Source organism: Montipora capricornis, chromosome 14 (genome assembly GCF_036669925.1).
Source record: "Montipora capricornis isolate CH-2021 chromosome 14, ASM3666992v2, whole genome shotgun sequence".
Taxonomy (NCBI): domain Eukaryota; kingdom Metazoa; phylum Cnidaria; class Anthozoa; order Scleractinia; family Acroporidae; genus Montipora; species Montipora capricornis.
Window position 1 is genome coordinate 37,073,338 of NC_090896.1, and position 17,500 is coordinate 37,090,837.

General features: G+C 41.1%; 1 protein-coding gene across 1 annotated transcript in view; it reads right to left on the reverse strand.

The window, feature by feature from the left end:
- Positions 1 to 17,500, reverse strand: part of LOC138032715 (oxysterol-binding protein-related protein 1-like) — a 41,698-nt gene that overhangs the window by 14,991 nt on the left and 9,207 nt on the right. The window contains exons 9-21 of the mRNA XM_068880420.1: positions 16,394 to 16,461; positions 14,361 to 14,405; positions 13,201 to 13,274; positions 13,030 to 13,093; positions 12,003 to 12,107; positions 10,351 to 10,476; positions 8,733 to 8,838; positions 5,141 to 5,247; positions 3,950 to 4,063; positions 3,027 to 3,460; positions 2,402 to 2,477; positions 1,608 to 1,632; positions 843 to 952 (exon numbers count right to left, since the gene is read on the reverse strand). Of these exons, the coding sequence (XP_068736521.1) occupies positions 843 to 952; positions 1,608 to 1,632; positions 2,402 to 2,477; positions 3,027 to 3,460; positions 3,950 to 4,063; positions 5,141 to 5,247; positions 8,733 to 8,838; positions 10,351 to 10,476; positions 12,003 to 12,107; positions 13,030 to 13,093; positions 13,201 to 13,274; positions 14,361 to 14,405; positions 16,394 to 16,461 (1,454 nt within the window). The remainder of the gene's footprint in view (positions 1 to 842; positions 953 to 1,607; positions 1,633 to 2,401; positions 2,478 to 3,026; positions 3,461 to 3,949; positions 4,064 to 5,140; positions 5,248 to 8,732; positions 8,839 to 10,350; positions 10,477 to 12,002; positions 12,108 to 13,029; positions 13,094 to 13,200; positions 13,275 to 14,360; positions 14,406 to 16,393; positions 16,462 to 17,500) is intronic.

Consider the following 17,500-nt stretch of genomic DNA (forward strand, 5'->3'; position numbering starts at 1 on the left):
CCCGATCACACAACAACACGAACGGCTCCTTTACGAGCCACCAAGTAATAAAAGTCCATATTACACCAACAACAACTTCTCTTCATTTTACAAGTAATTTAGTTCGGCTTGTAAGTGAATACACGTTCATTTGTTACCGTTTTAATTTGCTGAGAAAATTCTTTTTATCAAAAATACTCGGCTATAAGCCGAAGCCGAGACCCCTTCTACGGCTTCAAATTTGCCCAAATTGAGTGAGGATTTGTGTAAAAATCGCTCGGCTTATAGCTGAATAAGTACGGTATATTCCTAACCCTCAAGGACTTGAGTACATGAAAGGCCTTAGGAAAATCGTGGGTATTAAGTACAGCAATTGGAAGATTGAGATTTAGTTCAGAAAAGAAACAACGTTTTGGTGTTACGCCGGATATCCTCCAAGATCTAGCAGGATGCCCTTACTGAGCTACTGGGGGCCCTGTAGTGGGCATGGGTAACCGGCGGGCTCTGACAGAGAAACCCAAGTTCCCTAAAGCCGTATTGAGCGCCCTGATTAAGGCATCTTCAAGTCTGCTATTCATTTCCCTTTAGTCCAATCCTTCTAGGAACTAGTTTTCTGATTAACAGCGCTTGTGGGTTCATTCTTTTGTCAAGCTTCACGGATCAAAAGTGGGGCTTCTTTCAGTGTAAGCCGAATCAAGAAACCCCTCTGTTTTGCAGCAGAAGGACATGACGTTGAAGCGTGTAACTTGCAACTATTTTCCTTAGAACAAAGCTGAGGACTTTAGGTCACCAACTTTATACCCAAATATGGACAAAAATATGATCGAAGCTGCAGCTTCTGTTTACAGTAAATAATAACTAACTTGCAAACGATGGAGCGGATCATCCAAACTAGCGGCTGTGTGAAGCAGGTGAACATATTCCATGTACTCTGCGACACGTTGGAGAAACGTCAATGGCTCATTGAAGATAACTAAAATATGCAAAGGAAACACCCAGTTAGTAAAAATATGCCAGACCGCAAACATATCTGAATAAGGTTCAACGATTTGCTACCTCCCAATTCTTGATCGGGAATAATCGTTTCGACATTTCAATTCAAATGTTTCGTACACACGACCTGTCCAACTTACCCAAGGAATCAATCGACGCCAAGAAAAAAAAAACTATTTGAAGAGAGAAATGTGCCAAAATAGGCCTTTGGGATATGAGAACCTCGCGTAAGTGATTTTAAGATGGCAAACAAACGGAAGTGTGTTTCAGGAAACGTCCACATAGGCAGCGGGTACGCTCAAGTAAAAGAAATTAAACGTGGCATTCCGCTTGAGGCGCATTAATACATTGACATGTTGCTATTGAGTCAAATTGCTGCAAATATTCATGGAAACAAACTCAAGATTCGAAACAAACTGAAGAATAACTTTTTCAAATTCCCAAATTCCGGCAGTAACTCTGCTCAGATTTTCTTTCTTTTCATTTTCGCTCTGCACTGCACATTCAGTAACACTGAAGGTTAAGCTTCTGATTGTCCATAGCTAGACCTATCAAAGCGTCATTTCCAGCCAGTTGCTAAAGTGAAAAGAAAAGCGTCCAGAAATTGTACTGAAAAAAAAAAAATTGTCACTTACCTGGCATTGTGATTCTTGAAAGATCCTGGATGAAAAACAAAACCGTTACATCGCCTTCGCACGCTAAAAGTGTGAGTGAAGAAGGGGATATCGAAACCACGGCAAGCAAACTACAAGCTGCCGGAGAGGCAGCGTGGTAGAGAGGTTAGGGCGTTGGGTTTGCATGCGGCTGCTCCGGGTTCAAATCCCGTTCTAACCTCTGGTTAGGATTTGTTTCCGGTTGTCCCGGAATCAACTCTACCACGCTTTGTAAATAGCCAACTGGTTGCCTCCTGCCAGTTGGGGTTCTTAATCAAGTTTCGGTTAACTTTGAATTGTTTCTTTGACATTGTTAAAAGTGGGGTGCCTGTAAACTAGCTTGATAGCTAAGTGCACTTCCGCTATAAACAAAGCATTTACATCAAGGCTGCTGCCTAAGAAAATTTTAAAGGGGCCCTCAGAGCTAAATGCTGAGAACTTAGGAGCCCAAAATATGAAGTGAAAGGTGTTGCTGTGAAAAATTAAGGCGCCCAGAGCTATTCTTTAGGAGCCCCAGGCTACCGGGCTCCTGTTAGGCAACAGCCTCGTACATTCACATTACATTGATGCTTATGACCCTTTGGCAGACAAAAACAACACCAAAGAGGAGGTCAAATCCACTTCAAACAAAAAAAGGAGAAGAAGAAAAATCCGTTTACAAAAGGCCCACTCAGAGCTACAATTGTGATTTACGACAACGCAAGTCCACTGCCAATGACGAGAGATCGACTTGTTTCCACAAAAAGCATGTACACTACTTCAGTTGGTGTCTTTACCTTTCCAATGCACTGTCTCAGAACAGCCCACACACTAAACTCGTTTCTTGAAAGCATTGCCACAGGAAGGGTAGTCCTGCCAAAAAAATCCACGTGTTCAGTCCCAAACAAAGCTGGCAAAGGGGATTCAATTTAAGAGACAAGAGATGCGTATTTTGTCAATTGTATCGCACGAGGAACCCAAAGCTAGTGAGCCTCCATCTTCAATTGGGCTTCCTCGCAACAACGCTTGAAGATAAGTGATAATAAATTGCTTTGAATCAATGGCTGAATGATACATACACATGCCTTGTAATTCCTTATATTCGGAGATCATTGTAAATTATTGTAGTGTAGTGTGGCAAAACAAACAAATAAATAAATAAATAAATAAATAGGCGATAGACCAAATCGCCTACCTCAGTGTTGTACCCAATTCAAACCCTTTGGGAATAAAACGCTTTGCTCCAGGTATTTCCATACTATTTCAATGTGATTGCTACATCACAATGCAAATACAATACACAGAGAATCTTAACCCCGGGAGATTTGAATTGGGTACAACACTGAGTTCGCTGACTTGGTCTATTCCTCCTCTTATGCTAATATAATTCCCACAATTTCCGAGCAAAGAAAGCAAACTTACCTGTAGCGTACTTCGCTTTGAACATGTTTCTTAGCCTCTTGTTTCCTGTACAAAGCCGCACTCTGCTCCATATCACTTGACACAGACTTCACTTTTAACAATCCATCACACTCCAATAAATTCCGATCCGATTTTGTGACTATGGTGTTGTCCGAAGAACTCCGTGTCAATGAAAGTTTATCAGATGTTTTTAACATTACTCCAGAGCTTGCCCTCTTTTTATCAACATTACGATCCGCAATCGCTTCCACGTGATTTTGCTCCACCGATTCGTTCGTCGAATCAGCCGTTACCACGCTTGGAACATACTCGTCGCCGTCATCGCTATCGTCGTCGGAAAGCAAGTCGTCCGGTGGACAACCGATGTCGGATCGCGCATCGAAGAACTCCTCGTTGCAGTCACTTGTTAATGTCATGCGGCTTCCATGGACAAACTATAAAGGAAGTTCAAACGGTATGAATTTGGAAAGAAGAATCTTCTACGCACATATTCGTACTCCGCGGGTTTCTCGGATTTTTCCCAGATCCAACACATTCTTATAACTTTCCCGGATGGACATAAAAAAATCTGCGAGAAGCTTAAATGCCCCTGTGCGACTACAACCAAATATATTTGGGGTGGCTGAACTAGTCCACTTCACGTAAGGCGTTTCAAAAAGCCTCACGGATTAGCCTGGTTCAGTGACGCCACCTGAAATAAACTGAACAGAAACGAATTTACCGCAACCAAAGGCAGAGGTCCAGCAACTAGGCAACTTGAGATTGAATAGGGAGTTTAAGCAAAGACGTAAGCCAAAGGAAAATCATAGGACACAGAACTGAAAGACCGCGGCGAGGGACGGGCTGGTAACGCTATAGCCCTACCACTTTAAAATGGTCTCCACGGTCCATGGTTGGGCAAAAGACGCTTTAATTCTACTTACCTCATGAGCACCCACCGAACATTCTAAAGCGTGATGTTCTGTGGCTAATACATGAAGTGCATCTTCAAGAACACGCCGCTTCTCTACTTCTTCTTCGTATCTAAGATGGCGCACCTGCAAAGCAAAATGCAAATTTCTTCAAAGATATCGTTTTTCAATCGATTTTTACGGCCCGACGCCTAATAGACTGTCGATGATTCATGAAGATGAAGTATGACATACAATGTTTTATTTAGATCTCAAAATGTTCGCTAAAATGATTAACGATTTAATTATGGTCATTCGATTTTACTTACAGAAATCAGCCTAACACCAGCCTTCGCTAGCATGTGGTAAATTGAAAGGATTTTTGCTCTAAAATGAGGGATGATAAGCAATGCTACGAATATTCTGATTGCTGCCAACCCAATGATTTTGCCAACGTAATTTCCGCTGAAATATCCTCACAAAGCTCTACATACACATTCCTTTCGATTACAACACTACACTGGAATCTTAGAACAGTAGATCACGCAAATTCCTCTGGCACGCGGTACTTGAATGGTTAATTGCTCTTCGCGATGACAGATTTAACACTTATTATGGGCAGTCCAGTCACAGCCAAAAATACAAGCATGAAATGGTCTAATTGTCTGTTGTAGAACGGTTTATCTTATTTGAAGAGATGAATTTAAAACAAAAATGGACACGGTTTAGCGTGATCCCAAATGGCTTAAAGTGACAACAAATAGTTTCGTACAAAGCGAAATGGATTACAGCAGATGGTTTGCGCCACAACCGCCAAAAATACAAAAGTGAAATGGACAAGTCAAGCTTGAAATAGACCAGTCTTATGTGGAGTCTTACGTCACAGCCTGTACAGTCGGTTCAACCTAAACCGGTTGTGGTTGAAACGGTTGATCTCAACAGAACACCACCTAAAAGTATATTTTTATTCTACAGACGCCTTTTTCAAAATTTAAACTTTTTCTCTGGTTAAAAGTTATTCTTCAGAAGAAGTCAAGGTTCCCTTTCAGGTCCTTATTGTTAAAAAGTAACAGTTAAGAAAAAAAACACAACAACAACAACAACAAAGCACAGGACGGGAAAGCAATCTAATAGGCGAATGCCATTCGTGTCGCGAGATTCTTTCAAATTCTTTAGGTTTGTGTTTGGTGGTGTACCAGTGGTACAGAGTCAGTGCGCACTCACCTCCTCTTGTTGTGACATCAAATCCAAGCAATGCGTCAACGCAACGCACATGTTACGCGCCGTGGCAGCAACTTCGTTGAGTTTGTCACTGATTCTTAGGAAACTCTCTGCGCCCAATCAAGAAGAGCACAATCAAAGGAAAATCAACATTTATATTCTAGCACTCGTAATACTTGCCCTGCACCTGACGTTATTGGCGGCCATGTTTGTGAACTGAACAATAGCGAGAAAACGTCTTTTGGGAATTCAGCTCTATTATTATGCAAAACGCGAGCGACACTTCGCTTTTGTTTTGAACACCAACGTGGCCGGCCGTCTAATCACGTGAGTGCAAACCAAGAATAGCCTGCGTAGAGGGGGTGACTGCACACAAGCTATACTCGTAAGAGCTTTCGCATTTGGAAAGAATTCACAAATAAATAAATAAATAAATACATAAATAAGTAAACAAACAAATAAATGAGAGCAAGACTCCAGGAAGTAACTGCAAATCTTAACGCAGCTCTCTAATCCAAGCTAACGCCGAAATGAACAATAGTTTGATCGGCTGGATCCAATTCTTACTGCATTGGCTGGAAAAACTACCATTTTTTGTCCGCGACTCGGGGCCGGTTTACAAGGTACGATTTGTCGGCCCGATTTATCAGCCCGATAGCGTCGGAGTGCAAATCTTGCGTGTATTTTGACCGGGCTATGAACGACCGATTCATGAAAATGAAAATCGGTGCGATTCAAATAATCTGTTGCAGGGCAACATCTTTTTTGAAGTCGGGCCGACAATCTGAGAGAAACTGTCATGTCAATCAAAGGGTATGCGCGTGGGTAATGCGCATAAATACTGAAAAAATTAAAGCGTTTTTAAATGGCGGATACTAAAAGGACAACGGGAAGATCTTTTGAGGAAAAATTACACGTTTTACACAATTTACACGGTACCGTCAATTTATCGGCCCGACAAAACCGGCCTTAAATCACTATCAAAAGGGATGTACTCGGCTCTATAACCCCACAATAGGGTATAGTATACTTTATACACACTTGTCTGGATATCCCAAAGGGCCGAGCCTAAACTCAGAGATATCTGAAAAGGAAAGTTCAACAACTTTGCACAGACTCGGACCAACATATTATCACATTATTGGGGACCAAAATGATTAAATCATTAACACCATCTTTTCTTTACCAAGAACGATGTAAGTGAACTCAAGGTATTTTGTGTCGCGAATGGCAATAGTTGTAGAGGATGGAAATGGATTAAAACTTCAACAAACTGATCATTTTTTCAAGCTCAGACAGGTTGATGTGGGAAAACCGCAAACAACAACAACAACAACAACAAAAACAAAGAAACAACACGTTCCAGGCATCTTGCTAATATTTCTTTAACCTCATCTCATCCAGTTGTCAGGAATGGTATGAGCGTGAGATTTAATTCTGCATTTTACGCGTTTTTCCAATTTTCACTTAAAACCACTCAAATTAACGGCACACTTCCCTTGAAGAAGGCGTGTGTTGACAAAAAAGGTCAACGTGACGGATGTCACAGCGGTCGTTCTACATGTTCGCTGGGCGGCACCACCGTCTCTTGTTGATCATGTCTGACAGGACATGGCCACTGTGATTTGACTGAGGATTTCCAGGAGTATTAACCTCGGATGAGATTAATACGAAAACACGTTCGTTAGGTTTGACGCTTGACCAAATATTTACCAGGATAACGCAAGAGCTGGAAATCAAGATCCTTGCCTTATTAAAACGATCAAAGCTTATACAAACGAAGGCTTCGAGAGTTTCAACAGGACGTAACATGTCGGCAATTTCGATGGTCGGTAAAAATCGACCGTTGTCGATCGAATTCGATTATTGTCAATCGACAAATTCTGGAAATCGATAAATGTCGATCGTGCGATTTCTTGCGATTATCGATTTTAATCGACTATAGATGTTACAGTTCGATTTTGATGGATTCCAAGAAAACCGCTTTCCTCTTTACTACCCATTTCCATAAACAATTATTGGCTTGCTTTATAGGAAACGCTTAATTTCGCGATCTTGAAAATCGTTGAGCTAGAACTCTTATGATTATCGACTTTTATCGACACGTAACATTTATTGAGAAATATCAAGTTGTATCGAGAACATCTATAAAAAAAAGTCTTGACTGCCGGGCATTTTATCTATTCAAGACGTTGCTAGCGCCGGCCGGCATAGCTGCCGGGTATTCTAATAAAAACAAATTTTCTATTCAACTCAAGTATGCGTCGTCATGATGCCAAAATTTCTCTTAAATTTAAGCTTTTCGTCTTGCAAATATCGTACATATACATGTATACATAGAAGCAGCAACATTTCTTATCTATTATGTTATTTATACACGACCCCACAAGTGTATTTAATTTTATTACACATAACATGCGAATTTTATTCCATAAAGCTCATTTGTACAAATCTATACGCTTTATTTTCACATGTGAAAAAGGCCTATACAGCCAATCAGAATGGCGTACAGCTATTTCACATGTGGAAGTATAAGCAATCAACGATAGCGTAAAGGCGTTTCCATGCCAATCACTCGTGCATCTCGTGCAAATCGTGCAAATCGTACTTTGTTATTGAATTAAATTAAATTTGCGTTTGGTTCTATTGTTAGTGAGTTTTTGTTTCTAATTCGCGTTCAGAAAACTATTTTAATGAAAATTCTTATGTTATGTGTAATAAACAGTTTACGACATAGAAAGTGCTTTGTACAGGGTTTTATTCACTCGTTGTTTGTGTCAAAAACCCTCACTCGCTCGTTCCTCGCTCGTTCGGGTTTTTGACACAAACAACTCGTGCATAAAACCCCGTACGCCGCACTGTCTATGACGTAAACTATATGTATTTAACATTGACGTTAAAACGTGATCAGTCCTCTTTATTCATCCTCTTTGTAACATGACTCGGGTATTCAATTCAATGAGTCAGTCGTGAACTTTGTTCTGAAAATTTTCAAGTTCCCATGGATAGTTTTCTTCGAGTGTCGAAAAAAGAAAGCTATATGTCAAAAGAAAAGACAATTCAAAAGCATTTCCCTGCAAAAGCTACCAGGTCTTTCGGCTCCTTTTTCGTTCGCTTGTTTTTACCGAAAGATAAAAGCCAGATGCTCTCGCAGACAAGAAAATAATGAGATATTTTGGGCGTTCCGTGAAATTATACTCACAGATTATGCATGTCATCCTCAGATTTTTTAGTAAAAATTTTCAAGATCTTGTTTAAACAGAAGATTAAAATGATTATTTTAGGCTTTGGAAAATTTGTCATGCGTGACAGTTACGATTTGCGATAACCTTGAATTCGATTATTATTTTACCGCAATGCGTTCAGTGTTTGATACTCACCGTTCTAACCTTTGTTTCGTCTATAAATACAAATTAACCACTTCAGATTGTAATAAAGGCTAAACATTCGGTATTCACAAAAAAAAAATTGCTACATATCGAGCCATCGTCTACCACGGCTCCGTAAGGTACGTAACGGCGTGAAACTAGTTACATATATCATGGCACGCATGATACAGCAGACAGCAAAACAAAAAAAACCAAGATAGTCTTACCTTTAATGTTGGTTTGAGCGGCAGAGGATGAATTAGTTACTTCAGCGATTTTGTTGTTGACACCGGTGACTTGATCGTCCAGAAGTTGTTGATGAGCACGTGCACTCTGGAAAAAAAACGAACACTGAATTTGACAAATAACAGGCGACACTTCATAGACGAACGTTTCGTAACAGTGTTCAGTTTGTTGTTTCGTGTGATTTCTGTCCCGGTGATAAACAAAATGATGCTGTGTCACGTGAAAAAAAGTGAAGTGAAGACCAAAACAGTGAATCGTTCCGTGACCCTGTTGCGTTACTTTTGGCAACTGTGTGAGAGCCGGTTACCACGTAACTATGCAGCCAGCGGGGGTCACACATGCGCGATAGTCTCAGCAGGCAAGCGAACATAAATCTAGATCCCAAGCTTCCACGAAGGCCTCAGACCGTGCGTTCATCAAACGTACAGAAAATATGACGCCTTTCACTTTTGATTTTCGAAATTCGCACAACTCCAAGCGTGTTTACTTTATGTCGAGAAACGCAGATAATTAAATGCAGGCCCAATTTTGATATCCAACACCAAGTGCCCCTTTTAACTTGTCTTCCCACAACCACATTTACATTGCTAAGTATATTTTCTCCATTAGAGATGACTAGTATAAAAATCTGGGAGACACCACTGTCCTGGCATGCGACATGCGAAATGTTCTCTTCCGGTTGCCGTCCGCGTCTCAAGAACGCGCGTGCTTATTTTCTGTATTCCCAGACGCGAGTGATGTTGAAGTTGGGTAGAAGAGTAAAACGCAAACAGCGGTTACAAACATTTGCTTGAAATGCATAACTTTTATAAACTTAACGTTTCGTACGTTACAACATACATCATCAGAAGTGATTCTTATTCAGTTACAGATAAATTTAAATTCAAAAATAAAACTGTACGGACTGGGAACTAACGAAATTGATTGACATAAAACGACAAGAATATCCTAATAATAGAGAGAAAGTTTCTCACTGCCAACGTTTTCATTCAAGGCTGGCTTAAGATCACGGATCAACAGAGACTCTTTAATTTTGCAATGCATGTCTGATCGACCAGTTGCTAATATTTCAAAATGATCCCACTTCATTCTATGGTTGGTTAAGAAAACATGATCAGCAATTGCAGATTCGTGGCAATTTGTTTTTCTGTCACGTAATCGGCGTTTCGTTTTCCCTATGTAGAAATCACTGCAATCCCAGCAGTTTGCTCTGTACACTACTTTTGACCTGAAGGAAGGAGCTAGTTTATCTTTGTACGGGAAACAAGACTTGATTCTTCGGGTGGGAAGAAAGGGGAACGATGAGTAGGGAGTATTGTTGGCAGTCTCTGAAGTCTAAAAGGTCGAAACATGGGTAATGTGTTAAACTCTTTTTGTCCAGGAATATAGAATACCTGTTAATTTACTTGCGAATTAAAAGCGTGTATTCTTTCATGCTCCGTTCTCGAAACGGTGCCGTAACAAGAAGAGAAAAGTGAACGGGCATTCATTTCGAAATGACTTCAAAATAAGCAACTATACAGCTGATGTTGAACACACGCAAAGTTGACCTCTTACCTTGTGCTAGAGGATACAGTTGTTTCGGACACTGCAACTCACCTTGAGGGAGTCACGCATGCTTCCAAGTGGAACAAGGTCCTGTTCCTGGTCATCGGTTAGCAGTGTTGGCTGGGTTGTGTAGAATGTGCTGTAAGCACAGTGCTCATGCAGAGAATTTAACCACCTCTAAACACGTCAACAAAAATTCTCCATGAGTCATGTGTACTCAAACAGTCTATAATTTTTCCATCTCGTCCATCCACAAATTGCGAAAATTCAACTTCTTCATCTTTCTAAAGTGGTTACAACCAGGAAATTCGAGATTGCCATTATGTCTTGGGTATTTTGCTTATTATTATTATTATTTTTATTTTTTTATTTTTATTATTATATATTTTTTTTAACTCTCTGAAAAGGGCCTGAAAAACTTCCTGCAATACTACCACTCACTTAATTAGGCGCAGTATCTGGCACTCGAAACTTGAACATCTCCTTCCAAAAAAACCTCCCGCAGACAACAGAACTCTTAAAAATTCACTAGTCTAAATTCTCGTCCCCAAGCAAAATGTTAACGCCCGACAACGTTAGCATGCATGATTCGCTGAACCAACGTCTATCAGCAATTTATAAATATAGCCGTAACAGCTAAATTCAATTATAGAAATGACTGTCATTGCAATTAGATTAAGATCTTTTGGATTTATATTAGTCCTAAGTGGGATCGCGTTTAACTGAAACGGCAAACAGCAAACAGGGAGGGCTGCTGAATGTGATGAAAGCATGAAAATTCTCGCATTCTAACTTGCCTACATCTCCTCTCACCAAACGGCGAAGACGCTAGGAGATTGGGGCGGGGAAGTGTCTTCGCCGCTCGCTTGTTCGGCTTCGCCAGTTGTTCGTTCGTTCGCAGAAAACCGCCCGCTACGCAAGCTAAAATGAGTGAAAACCTAACCAGTTTCTTTGATTTTAGACAAGACGTAAATTCTAGCCTAATGTTTGCCGTTTAACGCGATGCTAAATCTCGTTATTGTGTTCAAAAGCACATGGAAAAAGTGTATCAAATAGGATGATTTCATTCAATTGCATCTTATACAATACATACTTAATTGACCGCTCCCCATAGGGGCTTTTCAGGGCCAACGAAACACAACGAAACGACAGAACAGAACAACAACAACAACAACAACTGTTAAGAATCCCAACTGGCCGGAGGCAAACCAGTTGGCTATTAACAAGTGCAGCTGGGAAGTTGAACCAGGGACTACCAAGATCAAATTCAACGAGTGGTTAGAGCGGGTCTTGAACCCGGGATCTCCGGATCTCAAGGCAAGCGCCCTAACCCCTGGCCACACTGCCTTCACTTCCCCGTGATTAAAAGATAGAGTGGTTTTCAATTGAGTGTCGAAAGTAATTAGTGAATTTATGGTTTTTTGGTTTATGATTACTTCACTCAGTGATTGGTTCAAAGTCCTCGTGCCATTTTTTCAACCAATCAGAAGTGAAACCAAAACCACATTTTCACATTTTCCCGCGCTTTACTTGTAATTACTTCGAGTTTTGTTATTGGATTGTCTCCGACCTTATTGATTGGCCAAAGAAATTACTTTGGTTTTGGTTTTACGACACTCAATTGAAAACTGCTCTATACAGGGCCTTGGAGGACTGGTCTTGCAAAAGCTTATAAAAACCTAAACGTCAGTGAATGTACGCACCTGCCGCTGAACCTGAGGGGTTTTCTCATTGGGCGGGATACTCCAGATCTGTACTGTGTTGTCTGAGTAAAGGATCTTAATCTTGAACTTCTCATCTCTCGGCACCTGTCAGAAAAAACAGTCGAGTAAGGAATGAACCAATCGAGCGATCGATTGACAGGTCACTGAGTCGGGAGGAGGAGGGGGAGGGGAGGAGGGAGGGAGGGGGAGGGGGGTAATGTTGGTTAATAGCCAGCTGGTAAAGCTATGTCAGTGGGCCAGAAAGATAACTTTTCAATTATGGAGGACTTAATTAACGCTTGAAACTTTCCAGTCGGCTCCCTGAGGTGGTCAACTTGTATTAATCAATTCGGTTAATACTACCATATCATCGTGATTCAATCGGCCAGTCTTCCTTACATGATTTCCCACACTTAAAACAAGCCGAAAGATCAGGCAACAAAGCTCGGACTAGTCTCCTGTAGCTCACTGGTATTGGTAGAGCATCCGAACTAGTATAATCGGAAGGACGTAGCTCTCGGACTTTTCCCGACAATTCCCGAGTCACCATCGGTAAAAATCTCTTGGTTTCATTCATTGGGGTTAACATCTATAACAGTGGTAGAGCATCCGAACTAGTAATCGGAAGATCGTAGGTTCGACTCCTGCAAAGGAGCACTCGGATTTTTTCCCGAGTATTCCCGAGTCACCATAGGTGAAAATCTCTTCGTTTCATTCATTGGCGTTAACATCTATAGATCAGAGAGGTAGACCATCCGAACTAGCAATCGGAAGGTCGAAGGTTCAACTCCTGCAAAGGAGCACTCGGATTTTTTCCCGAGTCACCATCGGTGAAAAATCTCTTCGTTTCATTCATTGGGGTTAACATCTATAGATCAGAGAGGTAGACCATCCGAACTAGCAATCGGAAGGTAGAAGGTTCGACTCCTGCAAAGAAGCACTCGGATTTTTTCCCATGTCTGCGAGTCACCATCGATTAAAAAAAAAAGATAATTTTCTTAAAGACAGTTCTTGGCCAACAACTCACAGAAAACTTGCAGTGGTCGAGATATTTATAACCCTGCCTCTTCATACTTGTTGCAGCATCAGCTCTAAAACAGAGAGAAAGAATATGAATATATTGAATTGTCAAGTTGTCATAAATACATATGTAATGTATCACAGCAAAGATAAACCATGAATCATCCAAGAATTGTACCTTTTGTTGAAATAGCTAAGAACACCTCTCTCCAAGACCACCCAAAATTTCTTCCAACCAAAGAATCTTGAACGCTAGAGACAAATGGAAAGAGCATTGTGAAATATGCAAACGAAAAAAGGCGAGTGACTACCTCGAGATATCCCTCACAAACTACGAGAGACTTGACCTGACAATATTAAGAGCGCCTTATCCGACACTACAGCTTGTTTGACTTATGCACGGTGTGCTTTTCTTTGCAATCATATCATGCTACTAACCTCGTTTACTTAGGCTGTACAATCAGTTGCGTCTCATTTTTTCCAATTCAATCTATATATGACTCTCTTAAAATATGTAATTTCCAAGTTCATGTCTGCCTCGTCTTCAAAGCGAGTCTAAGTGCGAAGTTTTTATTATGAAAATTAGTTTTTATTCATATGTAAAGTAGAACCAATTAACATCACAAAAACGTCTCACTTAGATTCGTTTTAAAGGGGATCTCGGAAATGGCCTATTGCCGTGACACGGGCCCTTGAACTTGTTTAGTATGAGAAATAGTGGAGCCAATAGACAGCCTTCATAAATGGCGGCTAAGTAATTATTCTATCGCTTTAATGCTAATCATCCTCACTAGCCTTGTTAGCACAAACAAAGTCAAAATAATTTTTGATCCAAAGTGAGGCAAGTAAGGATGATTAGCACAAAGACAAAAGAATAATTTATTGGCTGCCATTTGTGAATACGGTCTATTCTGAAAAAAAAAAAAAACTTAGATCGGCGTAAGAGAAAGAAAAGAGCACCATAAAATGTCCTTAATGAGAAATAAAAATACGCTCCTCCCTCTGGTAACTGCTTTTCATATTTTGGTACATTTCTCTGCCGTCTTCGGCTAAACAACGACGTGAAACGACCAAGTTTGACGGTTTTTTTTTTGGTGGAATGTCTCTCCCTTTGCTGAGCGCACGTCGACATTTCGGTTTTTACAATTAAAATCAACGCCCTCTATCATATTCCAGCATAATTGCTGGACTGTTAGAACAAACAGGACTCGAGTTGGAATATAACAAAAATCATGACAATAATAAAAAGATAGATTTTTCTTATGGCATTACTGATCCCGTCCAGTCGACCTTGCACTTTACGTACGGACAAGACCTTCATCCATTTTTCAGTTTCACCTTAAGAAGGAGGCCTTCATGTCTTGACACAACTTTGTGAAGTTTCTGTAAAGGGAAAGAGATTTTTAGTCCTTTTAATCGTACAAACCCCACAGTAATACTAAACTTCTCAGTTTACAAGGAGACATAGAGAACAAATTGGAAGTAAACTCTTTATGTAATTGCAAACGTTTATAACTCTTTGTCAAACAAAAAAAACTTGGTGAATGACAAAAGTACTTGAGATCCGATCCTTTGGTTCTGCGGTGCTGTGTCGGAAAGTAGTAAAACGCAAAACATTGGTTTTAATCTGAAGAGAAGTTTCCAGCGCCAGTGTTTCAGAGCGCGTCACAAGAGTGTGGATTGTGTGTGTGTGTGTGGGGGGGTGGGGGGGGGGGGTTCTTTTTAACTTTTAACTGAGCATGGATCAATATCTAACTAAACAAATTTTTGACTAAGTGTTCTTCGCTGACGTGAAAGACAGCTATCCAAGTACGGGTATGTGAGAGGCCGTAATCAGTGTTCTTATCAAGCACGTGGATAAACACACTCATTTTCAGGATCGCAAGTAATATGACATGCGCTTACTTTGGAGAAACGTCTCAAAAAAGGGCCCCGTTGAATCTTAGCATCAACTATGTATTTAAGACAATAGTGCTAGCGTTAACCTTGTATTATTTTTCAGTCAAGGCTTTCGTTACTCGTTTTGTTTGCTAGAGAAGTAGATTAAGGGGAGAGAGACGGGGGTTGGGCAGGAGGGGGGGGGGGAGGGGGAAAATTCGTGATGTTTATCGCATGTATTTCAAGACAAAGGAAAAAGAAGAATAAAGCCGATGACACACGGTTCAACATCCTTCAACATTTGTTGCTCAACAAAATTAATGTTGAACAATGTTGCACAGACGTCTTGAACGGAATAGAGCTGGTCTCCATTTTTGTTCAACATCGTTCAACAACGTTCAACGTGTTGAATGGCATATTCAACATTCGACATGGCATGACACACTGTTCGACATTTGTGAAACGACAGCTGCAACATTTGTTGATCAACAAATGTTGAACCGAGTGTCACCGGCTTAAGAAACTAGCTGGCCTTATTGATCAGCGCTCATCAACGAGATGGAGCTGACAGCATAATGACATAAATGTGTTGGGTGCGCCTAGAAGCCGCTACATGGTCGATGTCATGTTATGTCCCAAGGCCAGCAACGCGCCACAGCAAGAAGTAATTAGGTGTGAGTCGATTTTGGTATAGGGAGTGAAAACTGGGGCAAGAAGGTCAAGCAAGACGCTGACGTAGTGGCCATCATCCGTGCCTTCTTCTACCGCGACCGAACATGGGCCGAGTTTCAGCTAATAGAGACCTTTAGCACCGACGTTTTCGAGATATACCGCACACCGCGGTTTGCGGTTTGCGGTTAGTTGTTTGCCGTTAGAGGTTAGCTCGATTTTGAACTTTAGCAAGTCGTTCCTGTTATGCACATCAGCGCCACCATCTTGGATTTTTCATTGCTACAACTGCTCTCAAATCAAACAGCTCAAATTCTCCCGAAACTTATATTAGATCTTCAAAATTGTTCCCGATAGATAGTAAACAGATGTAACAAAGTGACTGATACGGTCAAACGGGAGGTCTGATTGAGCTCTGGCTATAAAACGCTGCCGTAAAGCAATCACCGCAAGAACGGTGTCTTGAAGTTGAAACTCGAACCGCAGACTGGAAACTTGACGGCAAGGACAAGATCACGTGATTTCTCGAGGTTTGCGGTATTGTCCAAAAATTTCGTTGCGAAAGGTCTCTAATCTCAACCAAACTACGGGGGACGGATGGAAATGCCCCGGGCAAACAAAATTTGAGAATTACTCGCCCAAAGGGCAAGCTGGAATTCAAATATTTTTCGAGCCCTGCACGTACATTAGTCCGAATAGACAGTGGCCTGCATTGCAAGGATATGGGGAAGGAAAGGAGCTTCCTTGGTACTGCATTTCCCCTTTCCTTGCGCTGGCTTTAAGACAAAGAATTATTGTGGAAGTGACTACAGTTGGAAACACACCTGCAGTGGTTGTACATCCAGCAACTGTTTCATTTTCTTATTTGATGCAAGGTCAAGTGCAGTCTGGCCTATTATCGACAGTAAGGATAAAATTCCAATGAAAGGCTCATAAAAATTACACCAAGTAGGTCTTTATCAATGACGAAATGGTATGTGATATGAATCATATATGAACTGCGGATATGAAATCAAGTGAAGCTATGATCTTCGCAGCTATGAACGCAATTTTTACAATTGCGTAGAGAAGCCTGAAAAATTCAGGACTTCAACGGGGTTTGAACCCGTGACCTCCCGTGACCGGAATCGCGAGGTCACGGCGTTCAAACCCCGTTGAAGTCCTGAATTTTTTCCTCCGTTTTTGCCTCTCGTCCAAACCGTAATACGGCGTTTTCAGTCACCGGAAACGAAGGTTTTTGAAAACGCTCTTCAGATTGTAGGCGGTTTATCGCATTCTTGTGGACGGTTGAAAACGGAGGTTTTCGAATACGATGCTATTAGAGGCTCGTTATACCATACAGCGTGAGATGGAGGTTAGCGTGATTTTCAAATCGTTTTCGCGTATTCGTGTGGACGGGTAGTCTGCGAAGACAGACGTATGTCCGTTGTGAATTTGCCCTCCCCCCCTCCCCCAGTACAGCGGATTTGTACCCCCGGATTTAGTCCCCCTTTGCGGAGAACGGCTTATTTGACTGTTTATCGAGGCAGAGTTGGCTTTTGGATTGTGGAAACTGACCGATACCTACAAAGCACAAATCTTTGAGAAAAAGACTTGGATAAGTCAATTTGTCAGTAACGGTTCTTAAGGTATTCACGGCGGCATTTCGTAAAGTAGATGCGCCTTTTAACTCCTTTCTGTCAGAAGCTTATTAAATCCCGCACTAGGCACTCATTGAATTGTCGTGTTCATTTTCTAATAAGGAGAAATAGCAGGGTCAGACTTGAGCTTCAGTTTTAAAGTTGTATAATGCACGCGCTGTGGCCTTTTCTCGAAGCGTTGTTTCTTTCATGTTTCTTTTTCTTCCATTTGATAGTTTGAATGGGCTGCGGTTTCACTTTTTGAAGTAACACCACTTGGTTGGAAAACGCATTGATAGAAATTTAGTTGCT